This window comes from Halichoeres trimaculatus, unplaced genomic scaffold (assembly GCF_033239565.1).
Source record: "Halichoeres trimaculatus isolate MK-OKI-2021-1 unplaced genomic scaffold, fHalTri1.1 fHalTri1_scaffold_17, whole genome shotgun sequence".
Taxonomy (NCBI): Eukaryota; Metazoa; Chordata; class Actinopteri; order Labriformes; family Labridae; genus Halichoeres; species Halichoeres trimaculatus.
The window spans coordinates 11,876,167-11,898,517 of NW_027437195.1; the positions used below are offsets into that span (position 1 = coordinate 11,876,167).

The window sequence follows — 22,351 nt, forward strand, 5'->3', positions numbered from 1 at the left end:
GGACATTAAGTGGTTAAACCTGACTCCCCTAACTCTTTGTAGAAATACCAGACCACTAACATAGATTCCTATACTAATTTTACTAAGTTTTTAATTAACTGCACTTTCCAGATTTACCTCTAAAATCCGTCTGATTTTGAGATATTGGTCTGTAAATCATGTTACAGATTGTATTAATATTTCCTGTCATACAACCTTCAATAATTGCCCTAGACCTGTTTTTCTCGAAATATCAAAATACAAATTCCTTTTATCTTCTTAGCCCAAGAGAGCAAAGGTTGTTATCGTGAGAGCATAAAAATAATTTCTTTTTGATGGGGAAATGAGGGTGTTTGGAATTAAAGGAGACATGCTAATGTACACTTTTATTTTGTACCCGTGATAAGCCACACATCCGGTTACCCAACGGCTCCTTCTTCGCCGCTTGATGGATTTGAAACGCATCCATATGTCTCCAGATCAGATGTGGGAAATAAGAAATCTGTGCTGCTAGCTTGCAGCTGTTGCCAGAGAGTGTCACGGCCGAGAAAGACGCTCTGTGTTCGGCTACAGGAGAACAGAACAGCCGGTCTATTCGTTACACTACACTACTACACTCAAACGTTCACTCTCGGTGACCGCTGTTGGGGGATTTTTGTTTGTTTGTTATTGAGCCACAATGTCCGCGTCCAAATAGCTGAGGTGGAGGTCGAGGATGGCCGCAGACGTGGATAAAACAACCCCCGAGGATGGGAACAAAAATGCGCGGAGTGCGGGCTCTGCGTCCTGGATCTCCAAAGCACTCTGGACTCTGCTCATAGTCGGTGCTGTCCCTGTATTTGCCTTTGGGATCAAGTATTACCAAGACAGCCTGCTCATCAGACGTCATGTGAGATCCACATCTGTTCACATACCTCATAGTTTACCTGAATTGAATGCCTTTTTAGTTTGATGACAACTCAAGAACCATGTATGTCAAACTGATCATATAGAAAGTTTAATTTAACGTTACCGGTGCAATTTGTAACAATTTAAACAACTCCATCAGAGCAAATCTAGTTTCCCATTTCAATAATACTCTTACCAAAAGCTGCGTCAAAATGTATAATACAAAAAGATACCATGACTGCTTTAGTGTTTTTGTCAAACATCTGTCGCTGTAAAACACCACCTCTCCAGTTTTTTCACCCTTTGGTGTTTTATTAGAGGGGTGGGTCTGTTCCACAGCTGGTAAAGCTCAACATCTTGTTAAACTGCACTCTTGTTTGGCTACAAAGGGTCTCCAAAGTTGTTGTTTCACTTCCCTCCCCCTTCTCCCTCCATTGTACAGGCACTGGTAGGCACGCATCTGTCTGAGGGAGGGTGGTCTGATTTAACACATGCTGGGAATCTGAAGCCTCTGGGCTGATTTTTATCCAAACAGATCTCCTCCTGTTTAAGGAAAGCAGTGACACACAAGAAAAAACATGCAGAGGGCTGTCTTTATTTCCAAAGTGCTGTATTGTTAATCTTAAGCAGTGTTTCTCTAAAATGTTGTTATTTTATGCGATATGAGGACTCCCTGTCCCAGTTCTGATGCTGTATTCAGAATCTGTGAAGCAGATGAAATGTCTAACGCACACTCCCCTCCAAACAGGAAGAGAGTGTCCGAACGCTTGGTGTCGAGGGGCTTTTCCTCTTCTCCTCCCTAGACACAAATCATGACCTGTATCTCAGTCCAGAGGAATTCAAGCCCATCGCTGAGAAACTCACAGGTACATCACATGCCTCCTGTTTCACTCACAACATCCTCATTTTGGGAGTCACATGTGACCCTACATTGACTGCAACTTATGTGGGCTTCTTACAGGAATTTCACCCCCGGCAGATTATGAAGAGGAAGTGATCCATGACCCTAATGGGGAGACTTTGACCCTGGAGGCAAAAATGCAGCCGCTTTTGCTAGAGTCCATGACAAAAAGCAAGGATGGTTTTCTTGGGGTATGAAAAGACTGAAGTACATTTTTATGTTGACTGCTGTAAAGGCTCTTTAAATGGCTGTTTTGATGAAAGATGCATACAAAGCCACACAAGTTATTGTTTTTTTTTACTTTGCATTTTTTACATTAGGAATTCAAAGGACCACAGTTTTATTTTTTACGAAAAAATGTTGGCAACAGGCTTTGATTATTCTAGTTAGACAGCTTTTTTAACTACACTTTTTTGAGGCTGTTTTCCATAAAATCCTCAGACACAATTTGCATAATCATAAAATGTGTCTCCTTATGTCCCTCTAATTTATTTCCATGTATCAGTTATGGTTCTTCAAAACATTTTAAAAAATGAAACATTTCACTTCACATTTTTGGCTTTTTCTGTCTGTTTTTTTCCCTCAATGCAACATGAATTAAGTAAAACCAACCACCTAAAAATCACATTCACAACTGAAGCATGTATTTCTCCTCTCCTGTTCAGGTTTCTCACAGCTCTCTCAGTGGGCTGCGCTCATGGAAGAGCCCAGCAGTGCCTTCTTCTTCCTTCTCTGCCAGCCAGTTCAGAGTTTTCCTGCCCCCAAAGAACAAAGTGGAGGTAGGAGACACCTGGTGGGTGATCCCAAGTGAGCTCAACATCTTCACCGGGTATCTGCCCAACAATCGTTACCACCCTCCCACACCAAAGGGCAAAGAGGTATCCTAAAGTCTCATCACTGTTTACGTTCAGATTTGGTCATTATACTAATGCTGTTCCGTGATAACTGTTTTTATCCTGCTGCAGGTTATCATCCACTCTTTGTTGAGTATGTTCCACCCTCGTCCCTTCATCAAGTCACGTTTCGCTCCTCAGGGCGCCGTCGCCTGCATTCGTGCCAGCAACGACTTTTATTACGATATCGTCTTCAGGTGAGGAGACTTAAAAGACCAAAGTGGTGCCCTTTTCTCCTTTTGGCTCATTAACTGCTAAATTATGCATACTTTACATAAGTGCTGACAAGTATACAGCACATACTATGAATTTTAATGGTGATGTCTTTCCTGGAAGGCAGCCATTGGTTCCAGTTTGAATCAGTGTGTAGAGCTAAATCCCATGAGTCCACTTTACTTTTCTGTCAATGTTACACTGTCATGCCCTCTAATGCTGTACTGTAGTTTCTGTAATGAAAACTTTCTAAATGGTTGGATTCATAACAGAAATGTGGCAGAAATAAAAACAAAAAGAGACATGCTTTTTGAGTGTTTTGGTGTTTTGAAATAGAGAAAATAATTCAGTTAGCATTGTGCTGCAGATTGCACTGTGATAATAAACTGATTCTGAGCCTCTCTGAAGTAATTCCAGTTGACAGTTTATGAAACATTTGCTATATTTTTCCTTGTTAATAAATGAGAGTCTTGTATTTCTTTTTCTCTGAAGGATCCATGCAGAGTTTCAGCTCAATGATGTTCCAGATTTTCCCTTCTGGTTCACCCCAGGGCAGTTCACCGGGAACATCATTCTGTCTAAAGATGCGTCCCATGTCCGCCACTTCCACCTCTATGTTCCCAATGACAGGTGTGTTTTATACCCACGTCTCCCTCCCTGCAGTATGAAGCAGTCAGATAGTTTAGCTGGTGTGTGACAAGTCTTTCTGTGGTCCAGGTCTCTGAATGTGGACATGGAGTGGCTTTATGGGGCCAGTGAGAGCAGCAACATGGAGGTGGACATTGGATACCTGCCTCAGGTAAAGCAGCAGAGATGTTGATGAAAGGACAAGTGTGGCTTTTTCTTTATTTGTATATACAAGGCAGTTTTAGCCAAATAAAACATGCTATTTTTAAGTTTTGTTTCCTAGCTTTCTTTTGACTCTGATCGACTCTTGGCTCACATCATAGTGTAATTTGGTTTCATAAGTCTGTGTCTCTTAAGAGTTTCTCTTTATATTTGAATATACTTTTTTTCAATGCCCTTTCTCTTATTTCTCTAGAAAAAAAGATTTCTCAGATCGTAAACCAGTTTTGTTTTTCTCAAAAACAAGCATGACTCTGAATACTCTGCTTTAAATACAAAGCTACTGTTGTGTCTACAGTTAGAGCTGCAGTCCACTGGTCCGTCCACTCCCTCCATCATCATGGACGAGCAGGGAAACATCATCGACAGCAGAGACGGCAGCAGTGAGCCAATCCAGTTCGTCTTTGAGGAAATCCACTGGACTTCTGAGATAAGCCGGCAAGAAGCCGCCCGACGCCTCGACGTCACCCTTTACCCCTTCAAAAAGGTAACTGTTCAAAACTTGTCCCTTCAGCCCACTCTTTATCAACCACAACATAACATTGTGTCATGGTTCCTACTGTTCTTACTCATAGGTATCCTACCTGCCGTTTTCTGAGGCCTTTGAACGAGCTGAAGCTGAGAAGAAGCTGGTGCATTCCATTCTGCTTTGGGGAGCATTAGACGACCAGTCCTGCTGAGGTGAGAGCAGCAACGTGGTTGACCTTACAGCAGATATACCCACTTTCATGGGTATCTGCAAAACAGCTAAAAATCTTCATTAAAACAGTGGTGAAAACTGATACTCACAGGCATTTTATAAAAAATCAGACAAATTTAGCAACACAGTTTTGGGAAAGACAGACTAAGCTTTGTTCGACTGACTGAAGCCACAGTCAGAAGTTTTTGTTTTTTCTGCCCCTGGCTTTGTATCAGAAAATTGATGCTTTGAAGCAAGATAAGATAACTCATAAAAAAGTAAAAGAAAATTTTTTTTGCTCAAAAAAGAAACCACTCACATTTAGCACAAAACCCTTTAAAAGGATCAGAGTGCTGCATTATTTAGTGTGGTATGTTCTGTGGTCGCTTACATTCAAACCTTCAATTTCATAATTTTAATTGATATATTGTGGTATACATTTTAGGAATGAAATGCTAGTTAAATCTCTTTCCTCTTTAGGTTCGGGGCGAACTCTCCGGGAGACAGTCCTGGAAAGTTCGCCCGTCCTGGCCCTGCTTAATCAGAGCTTCATCAGCAGCTGGTCTCTGGTCAGAGAGCTGGAGAACTTGCAGGTGGGCTGTTAGGAATTTAAGTCAATTATTTGTCAGGATTATGTTTTTATTGTTTGCATGTTGCCTGATTTATTATGTGTTGATTATATACTGCATCAATTATTACAGTTCTGTTCTGAACTTGTCTCTCCTTGATCTTCTTATGTATCTCAATGTTCATCTCTTGTATTTCAGGATTAAAAAACAAATAGAAGTTTACTTAAAATCAAAGACTTCAGCAGCTTCTCTGCTAACTTCAAACAGAGTTTCATATTCTGGATCATTTGTTAACTTTATTTTTTTTCCTTATAACTCAGGCTGATGAGCAGAACTCTGCATTGAGTGAAAAGGCCAAATTACACCTGGAGAATTACAACTTTCCTGTGGAGATGATGGTGGCACTGCCCAATGGAACTATTGTAAATATCTTTCTTCCTTTAGTTGATAACTGTGTTTGAACAAAATGTTTATACCATGAAATTATGACATTTTATGGATCTTCATCTTCATCTATTTCTTGTGTATCTCTAGGTCCACCACATCAATGCCAACTTCTTCCTTGACCAAACAGCTATGAAACCGGAGGAGGAAGGAGCAACTTTCAGCTTCTCCGGTGGCTTTGAGGACCCCTCCACATCCACTTATATCAGCTTCCTCAAAGAGGGGCTGGAGAGAGCCAAGGAGTACCTTGCACAGTAGTTTGTTTGTGCAGGAAATGTCGATCATTCCGCTGGGTTATGATCTGAGATAAAGAAAATCCCCCACCAATTCCACAGGGGGTTGTTCTCATCAGTGTTGGCAGCTGAAAAAAATCTTTTTGCCTTCTTTCCTCTTTGTTACTATTTATTTGAGGGTCTGTTTTGGTCAGAAAGTTTTCTACAGTGTTTGTAATGTAACAATCAGGTCAGGGAAATATTTAAACCGTAAGTTACTGTTACTGTCAGTATATCTGAATAACATTCAGAAGCCTTGCACACAGTTAGATCTGCTGTCTGCTTGTAGCTGCTGATTAACGTTGATATAAAACATGGGCAGTTCTGCTTTTAAGACAACTCATACGTGTGTCATAGCACATTGAACAAACTCTTCTTCTGTTTTTGTGGTGTTGCATGTGCAATATTTAGTAATGGAGAAAGTTTTTTGTGCTGCTGGGTGGACCCAGGGAAAGAGCAGGAGCAGTAGTTGCCTCCAGCTGTGATTCAGCAGTTTGTGAAGACTTTGTCTGAAAGCTCTGTCAGAGCCGGGCGATGTCTGATGTTATGCAGAGGCTGCTGGAGGAAACACCCTGCTCTGACTCAGGGGACAAAAGCAGCGCTAAAAAACAAGGGTGGACTGTGGCACACTGACAGAAGGACTCTGTTGTTTCACTTTTTTTGTCAGTTTGAAACCAAATGTTGAATATTTTGCAGATGTTTCTGTTTGTATGACGTGACCACACCAAAGAACATCTTCTTTGTGCTTTAGCTGGCGTGCACCTTGCACAGCTGTTAGCTTGCTTACCTCTTGGTTCATATTTATATAACTTAACAGAACCAAACAGTTATGTGACATTAGACTGGAAGGCACTGTGTACTGTTGTTATCCTCTTTTAGGCTTCTGTCCAATCAATGCTTTTACTTGTGTTTTAAGCTGGACAAGTAGAAATCTGGATCTAGCATTTCACGATAATATTCTCTCTCTTTTTTTATACCTTTTTTTAATATGAGACATCTCGGCTATTGAGGCATTTTTTTCTGTTTTGGGTGATAAATATGAGCACAAAGCATCAAAAACATGTGACCTAATGGTGACAATAAAATTTATGGAAGCCCTGAGATGAAAACAGAGATCCAGCTAGAAGTCTGAATGTATTTTTTTTATTTTTTTATTTTTTTGCTAAATGCTTGTGAGGTGTTAAAACATATTTTACCAGGATAATCTTTCCACGGACCTAAAAACAATTCATCACCTGCAGAAGCTTAATTGTTCTCTTTATGAGAGATAGTTTTTCCCTTAAAAAAATTATGGTTAAGAATTCCAGAACCTATCATTTTAGAAGCCTCCAACACTGTTGCCTCCTGACAAAGATGTTATATCTCTTTCTAAAAAGCCAAATTTACCTTTTTTAGGTAGATTCACAAAGTAGTGATGTCACGAGTTGTACAAATCTCGTATTTATCTCGCTAAATTCTCATGAGAATTTTTAACAAGCCATTCAGAGCAGTCTACAGGGATTAGTCCAATACACCTTAATCTCATAGTGTAAGACTTGAATAGTGTGACATCTAAGGTTTGAACTCTTTAAAAAAAAAAAAAATTAACATCACCTCATTGACTTGGTTGCCAATGATGTGTCTAGATGTTTGTTATGTTTTCAACAAAGCAAGATGGGGGATGGTCTGGCAGAGCTTGTCCGCCAATATCAGGCTTATAAACTTATGTGCTGACAAACTGACCCCTGTAGGCGGCAGTAGTGCTCTCTTTGGGTGAGAAATCAGCATTGATTATGAGAAGGCCAGGCAAGGTGACCAGAGAGCCAATGACGAAATGCTGCAAGTCAGACAAGTTGAGGCAGCTCACTCTCACACAGAGTATGTGTCGCAGTTGAAAATACATTTTTGCTCACTTTTTTCCAGCCTGTCTTCAACTGCCAATTACTAAAAAATGGAAAAAGGTAGAGAAAAACTTTTTTTTTCCTAATGAAGAAGATAGTCCACTCTTTCTTTGTTGGTTTCCATGTTGACATAGTCATAGAACACAATATTCTGTGGGTCTTGAAAAATTGGTCAGGAGGCTCTAAAACGGCTGGAGGTACGGGCTCTCTGCTCTGGAAACAGCTGGCAGCCAATTACATAAAAAAAATTCTCCCTTGTCTACTTCTAAAGATAAAAAGAAACAGGAACTTTGAAAGAATATTCTGGCAAAAAAATGATTCAAAAGCTCTTATTTGTTTTTTTGTTTTTTTTTGTTTTTTTTTTGCCTCTCTGGGCTTCCATAGATGCTCCACACATGAGAAATGTGTCTTTGTAAGTGTTTCACTGTCATACAGTCTCCACTGCATGTAAAGTATCGGACTGTTCGGGGACCTTGGGGGAAACCTTTTCTGAAACATGAGTGCCATTTTTTCCACAATGAGCAAAATAAAACTTTTTTTTCAACTCAACTTTCTTCTTTTACACAGAATCAAAAGAGCTGTAGGATTTGACTATCAGTCACACAAATGTGTTGTGCTGACTTTTATTAATGTGTCAATATTAATGCGCCACATAAGCAAAGAAGCTCAGGCTTTAAGGAGTTAATTCAATGCAGATATTTCAGAAACCATGGTGGTGAATGAGTCAGCACTTAAAGTGAGAGTTCAGAGTGTACATGAATGAGACTCTGAAGATCCAGAGACAGAACAGACGTTTCTTAACAAAGAAGCCTTTCACAAAGTGCTAACTCCTGTAAGTGATGAAAATCTCTAAATGTGATCGCTGTCTGGTGAAGAGAACTTTTGGATCTGAAGTGCAGCGGTTTGATCATAAGAAGACTGATTTGAGTTTCAAACTCTCAGATTTTAAATGAACACAGTCGTATGGATGAGGGTACATGCATTACCTCAGAGGACAGTGTACCTTCATATTCACATTGTAAATGATGAGATAACATGAACAAAGTGATAGACATTAAAAACTAGCCTAGTGCAGTCTCTGAGGCTTGTATCCATCTCCATACAAACAGCAAGTATCGAAGGGTTCCTGTTTTATAACCACTCAGCTCAGCAGATCTCAGTCTGGTTTCCAAATCCACAGGAATGAGTCAGCTCTGAAACAGTCCACCATTCACCCCCTCACTCTGGAACGCTGAGCTCTATTCTGTTCATTTCTGCTCATAATATCCACAGCACTGAATCACACAAGTCCCACTGTTTGTTTCTGATGTTTTCCTTTACATGGATGATGCCATGACATGAATAAGCGGCTGTGTTTTGGTTTGTTCAGTGATAAATGCTGTCTGGATAAAGACAAGGTGAGGCAAAGAGTGTTCACTCAGTCTCTTCAGCTGAACGTCCACACCTCCAGCTCCATGATTCGGAAATCGTCGGTTTCTGCGAGGCAGCAGTTATTGAAGGTGTAGCAGGGGCTGCTGCGACCCAAGTACAAATTCTCATCCACCCACAGACCAAAGTGACCGCTGGAGAAAAAAAGAGGCACAGAGGGGTGAAGAAAAGGGTGTTTAAAACGTGGGGAATAGATTATATTCTGAAAAGAGAAAGGCAGGGTTTAAAAATGTGATTACCTTCCTCCACCAATGGAAAAAGAGTCCAAGTCTCCTTTTATAAAAAAGGAGTTCTCTCCAGTCCATCTGAAACACTACAGAGGAAAGCACAGATATAAAACTGTTTGTGTGCCAATTCAGATCCAAAAGACTTTTCTTATTTCAGCTATGTCTGAATTTAAAAAGTGGGTCCTGAAACCTGCTTTAACATGCAGCTAACGATAACGTGATTTAAAACAACTCAAGGGGAGTTAGGCATTATCATTTGACCCTCTACAGACTGATAACTAGCTTTACTAAAGAGACACTGTGGTTTCTCAGGTGTATTACCTTGAAGCGAGGATGCAACATGAAGAGGAAAGTTTCTCCTGTGCCATAGAACGTCTCACTGGGCCTCAGCGGGTGAGAGAGGAAAGCCCCAAATACCTAACAGAGACATTTCATGAGACAGCATCCATATAATATAAATAAATAAATAAATAAAACTTTATACTAATTTATCAAAGGTTTTTACTGGGACAATGTTTCTTTTACCTCATCCAGTGCGTCTTTAATCACGATAAGCACGGGAGAGTCTGTGGAACTCAGTTTTCTGTACAAAGACTTGAGACTGGCGCCATGACGGGATGTGCTGTAAGTCAGCTGCCAGGTGTGTCCGATTGTCCTGGGGGGAAGCTCCTTACACAGCTGAGGGAAGATATGAAGAGACAGGGAGAAATAAGGATGAATCTGGACAGAATGAAATGCCGACCTCTGCACAAGGGATCAAGCTGTGGATGTAACTCTGTGTTCTTACGGCACAGCTCTATGTGTCTAAGACACGGATGACAGTTAATCGTTAAAACCTCCTTCAACAGGGCAGCTAACTGGTGAACGAAACAGATGACAGACCTTTCATGCTAATCTTTAAGCTGTAACAGACAGAACAGGCAGTTTGCAGACACGTTTGTTTTATAAACAGAGACGTCATGCTCTGACAAGTTAACACGTATCATGGATAAAGCGAAGCAGGTTTATAAATATTTTACATGGTTAGATTTCCAGGCTTTCTTTGTGTATATTGTCTAGCTCTTACTTCAAAACTGAGAATGTTTCCCTGTGAACTTCACTTAAGTAGAAAACAGATCTCTGATCAGTTACAGAAAAGTGTCGTCTTAAACCTTGATTAGAGGGTTTTATAGAACATTTAATGCCAAGGATTTCTGACTACTACTATAAACCAAAACAAAATAATCTTCAATAAGAAAAACTGAATATAATCAAATGAAATGAAGTTGATCATTTGGCTTCATCCTCTTAAACTGTTCTTATTGAAGTATCAGCTGCTCATGTGACTGTGCAGTTTGGACAGGCATCAGTTGTTTCCCGACTTCCATTTTATTCACCACTGAAGTCTTAAAGTGCACTGGGATATTTAATTTAGCCATTGTTTGTGCATCTTAAAATCAAATAACTCTTTAACAATTTATAATTGTTTATTTTATTTAGTTATTAAAAAAGGAAAAACTCTTCTCTTTACCCAGAAATCATTGAATGGAAAAAGCCTTATTTTATACTAGCTAGCATTAACTATGAGCAATTGGTGGGTTTAGAAAATTCAGTTTGTGAAGACACGTGTGTAAACATTTTGTGTGTTGATATTCTGCATGTGTCGCCCACCTCTCTGACGTGAGAAGCTTCCAAAATGTCGCTGTTCTCTACAATATTATTGAGTCCTTCAGGGTCTCTGTCGATGACCTGCGGCGGCTTGTCTCCGCTCTCTTCCATCAACACCATCTGCAAACAATAACAAATTAAAAACCAAACAAACACACAGCCATGGCTTTAGAGACCCTGAGGCATGAGGAATGAATTTTGTCTTCGTCATCAGAGTTCAATTTGAATCCTTCAGTGAGACTCACCTCCCAGTCGTCCCCGGTGCCGCGGTGTCTCTGGAACACCTCTTCCTCCTCCTCCTCTTCTTCCTCTTCTTCCTCTCTGTCTTCAACAAGCACAAACTCCTCTTCGTCACGGTCTGCCTCCCTGCCCTCCTCTTCCCCCTCGAGTATGCACAGGTCTGGTCGATGGTGCGTAAGGTAGGCGTACAGCTCGTCGGCACTGCAGGGTGAAAGAAATGACAAACACAACTCAACAGCTGCGTCAACAGGAAGAGAAAAGAAAACAATGATATGAGGGGGAGGGGGAGTGTCACTGAACATGTGCTCCAATAGACACATTTTATTACCTACAACTCTACTTTAACTGTACATGACTAATTCTAAATATTTACAACAGTGCAGAGCAACCTCTTTGTTATTTAGATTTTGCACAGAAAAGCATTTAAGTTTGTAAGGTGTATGGTTAAAGAGTTTGACCTTTCAGGTAGTCTGTGGAAAGTCTGTTTATTACGTTGAAATGCTGAGCACACAGCATTTCAAGAGAACTGTCTGGAGAGATTTTAGAGATGTGTTATTTCTGTATTATATCTCAAATGTTTTAACAGGTTAACTGAAATAAACTATTTTGGATGCTTATATACATTTGTGTTTGCTTCCATCATTGTTGTGGAGATCATTGGTAATAATTATTGTAATAATAAGGTAATTGATATTTATGTGATCAGATAGTCTCTGTACAAATTATTGTTTTTATTGTTAAACTTATTATCATTACAATAACAACAACAACAACAACAACAACAACAACAATAATAATAATAATAATAATAATAATAATAATAATAATAATAATAATAATAATAATAATAATAATAATAATAATAATAATAATAATATTGTTATTATTATTATTATTATTATTATTATTATAGTGATATATGGTGATCAATAAAAAAGGTAGGTGACCCCTGTTTTATATGGTAGCAGGGTAATAAATAACAGGTTTCATCTTAAATTCATTTTTATCAAACCACCTGCTTTGTTTTAAGTGTGTCCCTTTCACAGTTAAATATGAAACAAGCTGTTGACACATTTATTTCCAGGAGAGCTACCTTTGCACCTCTAACAGCATCAGGGTAACATTTGTTTTTAAGCGGCTCACTGAGTAACAAGAGAGTGGAAGACGTAGAGATTAAACATCCAACCAGAGAGACCTGTTAGAGTTATCACTGCAGAGACTGAATGTGTTAATGACTGACTGAGTTGGTCATGAAGTACTTAAGAACTTAAGTAATTACTTGAATGATGAAAAATGGAGGATTCAGAATTAGTAAAACCTCTTCCTGCAATCATTTATGTAAAGAGTAAGCCAAGCAACACCTTCTCACTCTTCCTCTAACTCCTGCTTCTAACTCTGAAATGTGGCACCTGTACCAATCCTTAAACACCGGTTCATGTACCTCTCCTGTGAAAGGGTAAGCCAGGCTTCCCTTCTGCATGAAGCTTTGGCCGCGCCCAGCTGAAGGCCTCCTGCAGCTTTTTTCTTCCCTGCAGCCGGCTGAACCCGCAGCCGCACAAACATCAGGCTCCCAGGACTACCTGTTGATAACCTGCGAGGCACTGGAGGAAAACAGAGGGCTAAGTTTGATGGGCTAATTATGAAAACCCTACAACAGACATCAGTCAAACCAGAATCCACTCTGTACCTGCAGTCTGCGTCTGAGCGGATGATTTCTCTGTTTCAGCAGCACTCGTCCTCACTTTACCCTCAGCGTCTTGACCTCCACAGCAGAAGGTGGCAGCACTGCTCAGGACGGCCACACTGAGGACGCCTGCAGGCTCCTCTGACAGCCCTTCCAATGGGCTGTTTTCCAGCTCTCCTTCAACCTCTGCCATGTCTCTGCTCTCTGCCTCCTCTTCCTCCTCCTCCTCCTCCTCCACAGAAACCTCTTTGGTCAGGCTAAGGGCCAGACTGGACAAATCTGATGGCACCACAGACACTGGGGCTGGGGCTGACTCCCCCTTTGGGTTTGGAAGGCTGCCTGCTTGTCTCCGTGCAGATTTCAACTTGTGGAAAAATTTCTTTCCTTTCCTCCTTAAAAGAAAAGAACAAAGAGCTCTTATGTTAACTTTCCAAATATCAGATTCTGTGGGTCCATGTCTGTGTCTGTGTATTATCTTTGCTGACCTCTGCTGGGACTTGCTGAAGTGAACATGTGAGATGTCAGAGAAGAAGGAGACAGACGACAGATTGTCAACAGAGCAGGACAGGAGGTATTCCTCACAGCCGTGCTCCTTCACCAGGGGATGTGTCTTACATGGGTCGAAGAAAATCTTATTTGAAGTTACCAATAGGATACCTGAAACCACACCCTGAAACAAACAGGAAACTTTAGCACGCATGGTGGGAATAAAACTGATACCAGACTTTAACTGCTGGTTCCACCCACCTTACGGTCTGTTATGTAGCGGCAGAATAGTTTGAGGTACTGCATGGCCTCTGGTCCCTCCCCCTGACAGCACTCTGGTGGCAGAGCCAAGAGACAGAGCTGTCCATCAGGCATCGGCACTGTCTCCACATCCTGCCCCAGAGTATATCAGGGGATGAAAGAAAACACAAGTTGCAACAATAAATCATTATTTAAATATAAATAACAGACTAAATCTTTCTCTCACTGTTTATAGTTAGATAAATGCACTTCTCTTTCTCTCTTCTCTCTCTCTTTAAATTTAGCGACAGACAAATTTCTCCACTTACTAAAAGCAGCAGAATAAAAGGTGTTTCTCTTTTGTTCATAAAATCCACTCAGCACTGTGACGTTTTGATTGCTGTGCCTTATTTTGGCACTTGTTACCAAGGTAACGTGTTCTGCTCATTTGATCCATCACAAAACCTTCCTCAGCTCATTTTTCATTCACCAAAGCTAATTTCTGCCTAACAGCTGTAAATAAGAAGGACAGAGACGTCTGTGATACCTTTGGTTGAGGATGTAGTATAACCCAAATAATTTGTCCTACTATTTAGCCTGGATGCATGATTATTCCTGCTACATGTAAATAATACAGTTTAAAGTCACATTATCAGAGCTCCAGTTGGCTCAGAGGTCTAAACATGGGCTCCAAAGCCTCTCATCCTCGTCCATGATGACTGGTTCAACTCCCAGCCACCAGCATTTGCTGCATACCTTTGCTCGGTCTCTCCACTTATATTATTTCCTGGCTCCCTTCAGATGTCCTAAGGCTAAATCACTTTCATCTATGCACAGACTATCTCTGTACAGCATGTTGTCTCAAAAAAACTATTAAAGATGAACCCTGACCTGCTGCTTCACGTGTTGTTAAGTTGTGTAACAAAAAATCACAAAAACAGGGAAATAAGAACTGTACTAGCACTTTTGTTTCGTTTCATAAATCAAAATCTTGAACTCATGCAGAAAAATCTTCCTGATATGTAGTAGTATCTGACATTATTAGATTCTCATTTGGGCAGGTGGATATGCAGCTAGTCTGAACTTTTTTATTTAGCCTATAAGTATCCAAAAAGTCCCGTTAGATGTGTTTTCAGATGATGTACTACAGAAGAAACAGAAAAAAAATACTTCTTCACAAATTGGTGATGACTCTATTTCTGATTTGAAAAATCAATAAACGAGCGATCATAGCATTTAAGTTTTTTTAAACTGTCCTTCAAAGCTGAGAAGCTTCAAATTGCTGTGAGGACTTCATCATCCTTTTGACAAGCAAAAGTAACAAGACTCACTATTTTACAGTATACTTTTACTACTATTATACTATTTACTATTGACTGTTATACTTATATGCTTTATAGTTATTTTTAATGCCTGAAACCACTGCCACAGGGTAGATCTAAAGAAAAGTCCTTAGCTTGGTGTTGCCATAACAACACTGATTCAGATCTTCTGCACTAAAACTAACAATAAATGAAACATTTTACTGTTATTTCTGTGAATTGTTTCAAATCTCAACACTACAGTATCAGAATTTTAGTCCTTCTGATTGACATCTCATTTGACCAACTGGGTTGATCTATGGTCTGGAGTGTTACTTTTACAGAGAGACTAAGCTTTTGTAAGTTCTCCAAAGAGTTCAAGAACAGCATCTCATTTAATTTGGGTATGCCTGTGTTTTTGGCACTGTCAGGGGAAGGTTGAGGGGTTAAACATGCAGAATAAATCAAGGAAGAGGTGTGAGGCACTGTTCTGTACTCTGGAAGTTGCAAAATCAACGTATAGTGTAAGTTCTTAACAGAAACTTCAAGTAGGATTACCAAATGTAAACAGTGATCAATTTTTTGAGCAAGCTAAGCTACAGTTCACTGCAGACATGGCCAGCTCTGCCACTTAATTCAGCTCTTTTTGAGACACTTGGACCCAAAGCACTCAACAAAGTTTTGCTAAGAATTTTTCAGCGCTCTATTTTGCCCTCAGAAAGCCTGTTTGTTTTTTCACTATTTGCAGATGCAACACAGATGTTCTCTTTCACCTAAAAACATGAAAACAGAAGCTGACTAAAGCTGTCTGACAGATTTAATGAGAAGAAATGCACAATTTCCCCTCTGTATTGAACTAAAGGAAAACATTAAAGATTTATTATAAAGAACAAAGAGATGTTTTGGTAGTATCTTGGCTTTTAATTTCACTACTCTATATCTGAGCTCAAAACATCAATTTCCAGGGGAAGTCTGGTTTAAAAATAACTTGACAGTCACATTTTCTTGATATTGCACAGAGAAGACATCATGATATAAGATTAATCTGCGTACCAGTAGTTTGTCATATTCCGCCTCTGGTGATGGGGACTGAGGCTGAGCAGTGAAGGTCTCCAAAGTCTCTGGATCTCCTTCCAAGTCTGACTTAGGGTGAGGATCTGAGTGTGGGTCCCCCTCATGTTGAGACGATCCTTCACTGTTTGATGTGTTTTTTCCCTTCGGCACGACCAGCTGCTTTAGAAAAGAAGCCATGCTAAGATTAGCTCTGACATTGAAACAGACACCAGTGGCTGGCGTGACTACTTCCTCTTTTTACTGGCCTGCAGTTCCCCTCTCTGCTTTGTTTGCAGTCATATCTCGGATCCATGTGACACATGAGGGTTGGGAATGACAAACACAACGTGCCAACTGACATTTCTGGCCTAAAACTAAACTTAGCACAAAAGGTAAGGGAATTTGTGTTTGGTTGATTATTTTTTGGTTGTAACATTGCTGTTTGGCAATGAATCTTATACCGTTGGAAAGCCTGTTTTTTTTCCTGAATGGTGCCACATTTGTAAGGAACATACATTGTGGGATGATAGGGCTGAGTTTGTGGGCTGCACCCATTAAAAATTGCCAAATCTTCTCTGCTTATGCCAAACAGGTTATTCTGCTGTTTACATTCTGCATCCTGTAATTCTGGGTTTGCTCACATGGTGGGCTTCAGAGAAAAGTATTACTCTCCTTTTAGAAGGGATAAAGAAAGTGACTTTAGTTTGAGACCAGTGAGAGCCAGGTGCTGCTTTGCATGTCAAATCCTGATAGGTAAAAGCAGACGTTGACATGGCCAAATTTTCATTCTTGAGCACATGTTCTCCATACAACTCATAAAACAGATGAGTGTTTGCAGCTGACCCTTACCTCTCTGGGGATGAGTGTAGCAGAGAAGGAGATCACATTCAAAGAGGAACTGTGACCCATTTTACTTTCTTCTGCACAGGATGTGACGTTACTGTTGAACTGAGATGAGACGCTGAAGATGGTGTCCCCAGGGGGGCCCTGAAATACAAACCCAAATACACTGAGGCAAAGTTCAAATCAGACTGCATTAAAAAGCAGTTATTATTGACACAAGTGAAAGTAATCCACATAACTCTAAATCTAACCTTTCCTGCACTCAATAAGCCCAAGCTTTTTAATTACTGGATTGTATTTTTTTGCCCATAATCTTGAGAAATTAAATCACACCTGACTGTGACAGTGTTTGTGCAAACTATTTTCTCTCTTAATGATTTTTTTTAATCTTTCTAAAAAAATCCTCTTAACTTACTACATGTGTCTGCTTTTTGTATTAACTAAACTGTTTTGCTGCTATTTTTGGCCAGGTCTTTTTGGTGAAAGAGGCCCCTCAACTATATGAAACAAAGCTTGTTCAATAAATAGCACCAAAAAAAACTCTACTAGGACTTTTAGTTCAGGTTAACCAGATAATTACAGCCTGAAACACTAACCAGTCTCACTGAGTGCTTACTCTCTCAAACAAAAAACAAACATTCATAAAATGTTACCAGATTATATGTGAATGAAGTGCAAAACAATGATCAAGATATTGCAAACTTGTTGGAATCAGTTCAACAACTTTCTATCCACTAAGAGAGGAAGTCAGTGAATTAAGCAGATTTTGTGACACATGACAGACTACAACCTTAGAGAAACTGTGTGATTTTGTGCCTCTACAAATGTGCGGTCATGTCTGCATTTGTTTACGATCATATGACATCGTCTGTATCTGTTTACGTCATTTATCAAAGAAGAAAAAAAAAATACAAACAGATCGAATTGTATTTTTTCTTTTTCAATATGCTCTACAAAAAATACAATCTGTTCAGAAATAAAAAACTAGTAGATGCTAAATCTCTCTATTCTTGAAAGACACGCACAAAAACACACCTCCCACTGTGACATAATACAGTTCAACGGCACCAAAACAAACAAGAGGTTCCCTGAACATTTTCAACAAAAACTAAACATCACAATACTTAAGATACAGTGCTGGACTGTCATGGATATTTTTAGCTTTGTGTTTTATAAAATGCTGCAAACAAATACTGTGCCTCTTCTTTTTTTAAGATATTCAAGATACATGTGACTCAAAGGATAAAAAAATCTGCCAGTTCCTCACAGAATCAGTTTTGGTTGAGTTGTGAGAGTGGTAATTATTGCGATTTTCCAGAAAATAATCAAACATATCTAGCTCAGGCACTTTGTTGTAAGAATGTACGCCCCTGCTGATTTCTTAACCAATGCAAAGAGTCGTGAAGCTCAGCAACACAAGCAGAAAACCAAGCCCAGAAAATACCTTTGAATAGACATCTGAATATACATTCCTCCTGTATTTATTGTAAAGGCTCTGAAACAGACCCTGCTTTCCCATGGCACTGGAGAACAGCACTGACAGCTCATTGTGCACCTTGGACGCGACTTATCAAACTCTCTCAAGACCATAAATTGTAAAACCAATCACCAGTTGGAAAATTCTCCCTCTTGCATAACTAATCAGATGATATAATGTCACAGTAGGATATCCTCTTCATGTCTGCCCAACTTACCAGTTTCTCTCTTACCTGTTGTTCCCACAGCTGTTTTCCAAAATGCTCACAGTAAGCACCACAAAGTCTGAAAAGTCACAAACATATGACTCACCCTGCTGCCTGCGCTGTCATCTGATGGTCCAGCCATGTGCTCCTGCTTCCCTGCAGTATTGTTTAGATCCAGAGCAGTCCCTAAGTGGGGAGAGAAATCCATCTCTGTCATGCTTAATGAAAAAAACACATTGTGAGGAGAGCACAAGAGTGAGGAAGCATTACCGCTTCCTGGCAGGCTTGGCACACTGCAACCATCCCTCTCAGTATGAAAATAACTTCATGCAAACACACGGTTAAGCCACCACAGCAGGTTCACCTTGCAGGTAGTACTGCCGCAGTTTGGGGTTTCTGATGTGTGGGATGTGGTCGAGAGGCCGGACCACTAAGGGTTGGTGCTGACGCTGGCTGCTGACTGTGGGTTCCTGCATCAGCCTGGCCTGAGGCTGAGTCTCCCAGGGCCTCTTAGTGAACTGTGGAGGCTGAGAAATGCTGGGAGGGAGCTTAGAGCCAAGCCTGAGAGGGAGAGAGCAGACACAACAAATAAGAACTGATTTTTTTTTTCCACTTTGCTTTATTTGTGTGACAAATCCAGACACATAGTAACTGACTGTACTAACACAGGCTTTTGTAGTATTTGCAAAGTGCTTCTGAACTGCATGCCACACTTATAGTAGAAGATTCTACTTCAGCGTGTTGGCTGCTTGGGTTTGGACTGAACCTCTAATGTACTAACAGGAGGTAACCCACTCTACCCCTAAGCCACAGATGTCCCTTAGACATGCTCTGAGTTTATTCAGAAGTCAAAGGTATGACTTAACGGCAAACAGTCTCAATATAAATTCAACTTCTATTGAGATTGCAACATGCATGATTTTTGCCAGTCACTCGTCTAATGGTTGCATTGATATATTTGATCTATCATTGAATCACATGGTACAAACGTAAATGTAATAGGCATGCTACTTAAAGTTGTGAGTCTGGTTTAAAGCAAGAAAACAGCAGTCTCAGCACTAAATAAAAAACATAAAACATTTGGCCCTAAACTGATCACATGACTCAGCAAAATTAGACAAAATATACGATACAACAAATTAAGATTGTTTTAAAGCAAGCATATCAGTCATGATGCAAAAAGGTCTCAGTTCAACAGAGTAATTTAGGATCACACTTAGCTGGGCTCTGAGCATAAAATAAACATGTCAAGAGTTTTATTTGTTTTTATTCTCATAAAATTTGGCTACATTTATGTTTACCGATGTTTCAAGCTCATGAAACTTTCAGTTTAAAGTCTATCTGTCTTAGTACTGCATTGTAACAGCCTTTTACATTATTTATAGCTTCTTTCTTATTTTAAACATTTCATTTCACTTATTACTGGTTAAACTTGTTTGTTATTGCTCATTGCTCACCCTGTTTTTCAGTTGTCATTCTGAAATGTTTAAAAAAAACACTTCAATACTGTTTCAAGGCTTCACAGATCTTCAAATAGGTTTCATAAAGTTTCACTTAAACTGCTGATTATTTACAACTTTATTCATGACCTTACCCGATTTTAATTTAGCTGTGGCAAGCTCGCGCTGATTTAGAAAAAAAAGGAAATAAAACCATATTTTGATAAATGGTGATTCTTCAATATTCATCATGAATCACTCAAGATAATGTGATTTAATTTGACTAAAATCATAAAGTACAGTGCTTGTATTACCGGTGCTCTTATTCACTGTTCATAAAGCAGCAATTGATGTATTTGTTTATAATTTCATTTTAAAAAGACCCACTGATTAGGTTGTACTATAGAAACTACATTTAAACACTTTAGGGGATTACTGAAAAATCGCTTATTTCCCGGGTCCTTTAACGACTAAATAGCTCTTGTTTAGTAATTGAGAAAGAAATGAGTTCAAATATTACGGGAACCCAAGAGGAATGTCTTCAATTTCCTTTTTTCTTTTTAGTCAACCAACAAGTCAAAAACAATAATGGGCCAAACTCTGCATCCTACCTGTCTGAGGAAAACAGCAAATTCACTCATTTAAAAACCTTGAACCTGAAGATTTGTTATAAAAAAAAAAAAAAAACTTCATTCAAGTTTCTTCAAATAAACTGCTGTTCTGCAGTGGACATATTCCTGTATGTGACCTATGAACTCGTGTAGCAGACTTTCTTCCTATTTATCCTTAATTTCTAAGGCCTAGACTGTTTGTGATCCCTTACTTTTCTCTAAACATAAACTGAGTAGTCACCCTCAAACGAAGATTGCCTTTAAGAGAAGATTTCCACACCAACAGCAAGGATTTAGTTCAAAATAACTGTGGTGCAGCATCTGTGCCCTGATTAGATTTATTTATAGGGGAATGGGTATTGTCTGTGTCACAGCCAGGGATGCAAGTTCTTTGAAACATCTTGTCACTCTCCCCACACTCTGATGTAGTATGGACTTCTTGACTAACCAGCCTAAGAAAATTTACATGTTTGGGTTAAAGAAATTACAATTTGTATTCTAGTCTGGTAATACACACACACGCTGGTAATCCAGACATGTCACCTTTGATAGTGAAAGACTGAATTGTTATTGTGCTTTAATCTGAGTGGCAAATGCCAGCCAGACTCGTCACATGTCCGGCTAGGGCTTTGTTTTATTTCCACTAATCCATGTATTTACAGGCCTGACCTGGTCTTGACATTGCCGAAGTAGCTGGTCCTGGTTTTGTCCCTCTGAGACTCGTGGTCCATGTGTCCTAAGGTCTCTGGCCTCCTCACAGACTGAGCCATTTTCTCTTTTTTATTCTGAAGCTTGCAGCAGTGGCAGAGGAATGATGGGTTCAGATGACACCCTTCCTCCTACGTTTGTTCCCCATACTTAACTTTTTCCTGACCACAGCACCTGCACAATAAAGGAAGCAGTAAAATGAGGACTTGTTTCACAAAGAGGGTGATAAAAGTTTTTCATGCAGCCACATGACATCATAAGGAAGTCAGCTACATATTTAAAAAAGTATGAAGCAAGGTTCTCCAATACAAACTGTCACAGATCAATTAATGTTTGACTTGATAGATTGCTAGGCAAAGGAGATACAGTTTGCTCTTCTGATTAGATTCAATTTTTCCCTACAGAAAAGCAGCCCATTATAACTTATCAATATTATCATTGACATGAATCAGATGCTGTATTTCCTGACTCCAGCAAGGCATCGCTATATTTGGAAGCAACCTCATGCTATAGGAATGCTTCTAGATGCAAACTGCAAAAGCCTACTATCCCTGCCCATAGATGATTAGCTTGACATTCCTGAATTAAATGCAGCAACAGGATTAGCCTAGCGTCGCCGTGCATTGCCAGTGCTTCTCAAACCACTTAATCATGTGGTTAAAATAATGCAAAATTGCTACCCGCAAATGCTAAGGGTGCATCAATTACTGTGTAGGAAGTAGGCATTTTGACGACATCACAGAATGATCGAGACTGGTGCTGTGGTAGACAAAAATATTACATCGGCAGGTGGACAGTGATGTTGAAAGATGACATCGGTGATATGAGCAACAGATAAACAGAGCGGGGTCTTTACTGACCTGTGTCTATCCCAGTGATGAAGACGGGTTGCGGTCACATGAGCGCGTCTTCATATTGCAGTGTTATGATATCATTGCAGACAACGGTAACAAGTTCAATATTCAAGCTCCGCCCACTGCTGGAAGAGAAACCCAGCAGTAGTCAAGATAGATCCTCACCCAGCCCGAAACAAACGAAGGCGGAAGTGGAAGACCTAGTTTATCTTGTGCCCTAAAACATCTTCTTTCATCATATATTATCTGTTGTATCTATTTTATGCAGTCTATGATCTAAGCGCATTAAAAAATAAGGTAATTACATAAATAGAAATACTTTATGACGTTAGACTAAGTATTTA

General features: G+C 39.7%; 2 protein-coding genes across 3 annotated transcripts; one reads left to right on the plus strand and one right to left on the minus strand.

Moving 5' to 3' along the window:
* Positions 1–600: 600 nt before the first annotated feature.
* selenon (selenoprotein N) lies at positions 601–6,797 on the plus strand. The gene is made up of 12 exons (XM_074691323.1): positions 601–868; positions 1,616–1,733; positions 1,829–1,959; positions 2,434–2,646; positions 2,734–2,858; positions 3,367–3,504; positions 3,592–3,673; positions 4,019–4,207; positions 4,296–4,401; positions 4,880–4,992; positions 5,289–5,390; positions 5,503–6,797. Exons 1-12 carry the CDS (start codon positions 695–697, stop codon positions 5,668–5,670), a joined length of 1,659 nt encoding a protein of 552 aa, XP_074547424.1. The 5' UTR covers positions 601–694; the 3' UTR covers positions 5,671–6,797.
* Positions 6,798–6,890: 93 nt separating this feature from the next.
* On the minus strand, positions 6,891–22,145 carry LOC141806090 (oxidation resistance protein 1). 2 transcript variants are annotated; one of them, XM_074691322.1, is made up of 16 exons: positions 22,014–22,145; positions 21,115–21,327; positions 18,760–18,956; positions 18,502–18,581; positions 16,720–16,857; positions 15,871–16,047; positions 13,538–13,669; positions 13,276–13,460; positions 12,794–13,182; positions 12,548–12,707; positions 11,112–11,307; positions 10,870–10,986; positions 9,745–9,897; positions 9,541–9,636; positions 9,232–9,305; positions 6,891–9,126 (listed from the first exon to the last, which is right to left on the minus strand). In XM_074691322.1, the coding sequence occupies exons 2-16, from the start codon at positions 21,213–21,215 to the stop codon at positions 8,991–8,993; spliced, it is 2,331 nt and encodes a 776-aa protein (XP_074547423.1). In that variant the 5' UTR covers positions 21,216–21,327; positions 22,014–22,145; the 3' UTR covers positions 6,891–8,990. The 2 variants fall into 2 exon arrangements, with proteins under 2 accessions (XP_074547423.1, XP_074547422.1); XM_074691321.1 differs by having other exon boundaries at positions 15,871–16,050.
* Between the last annotated feature and the right edge of the window lie 206 nt (positions 22,146–22,351).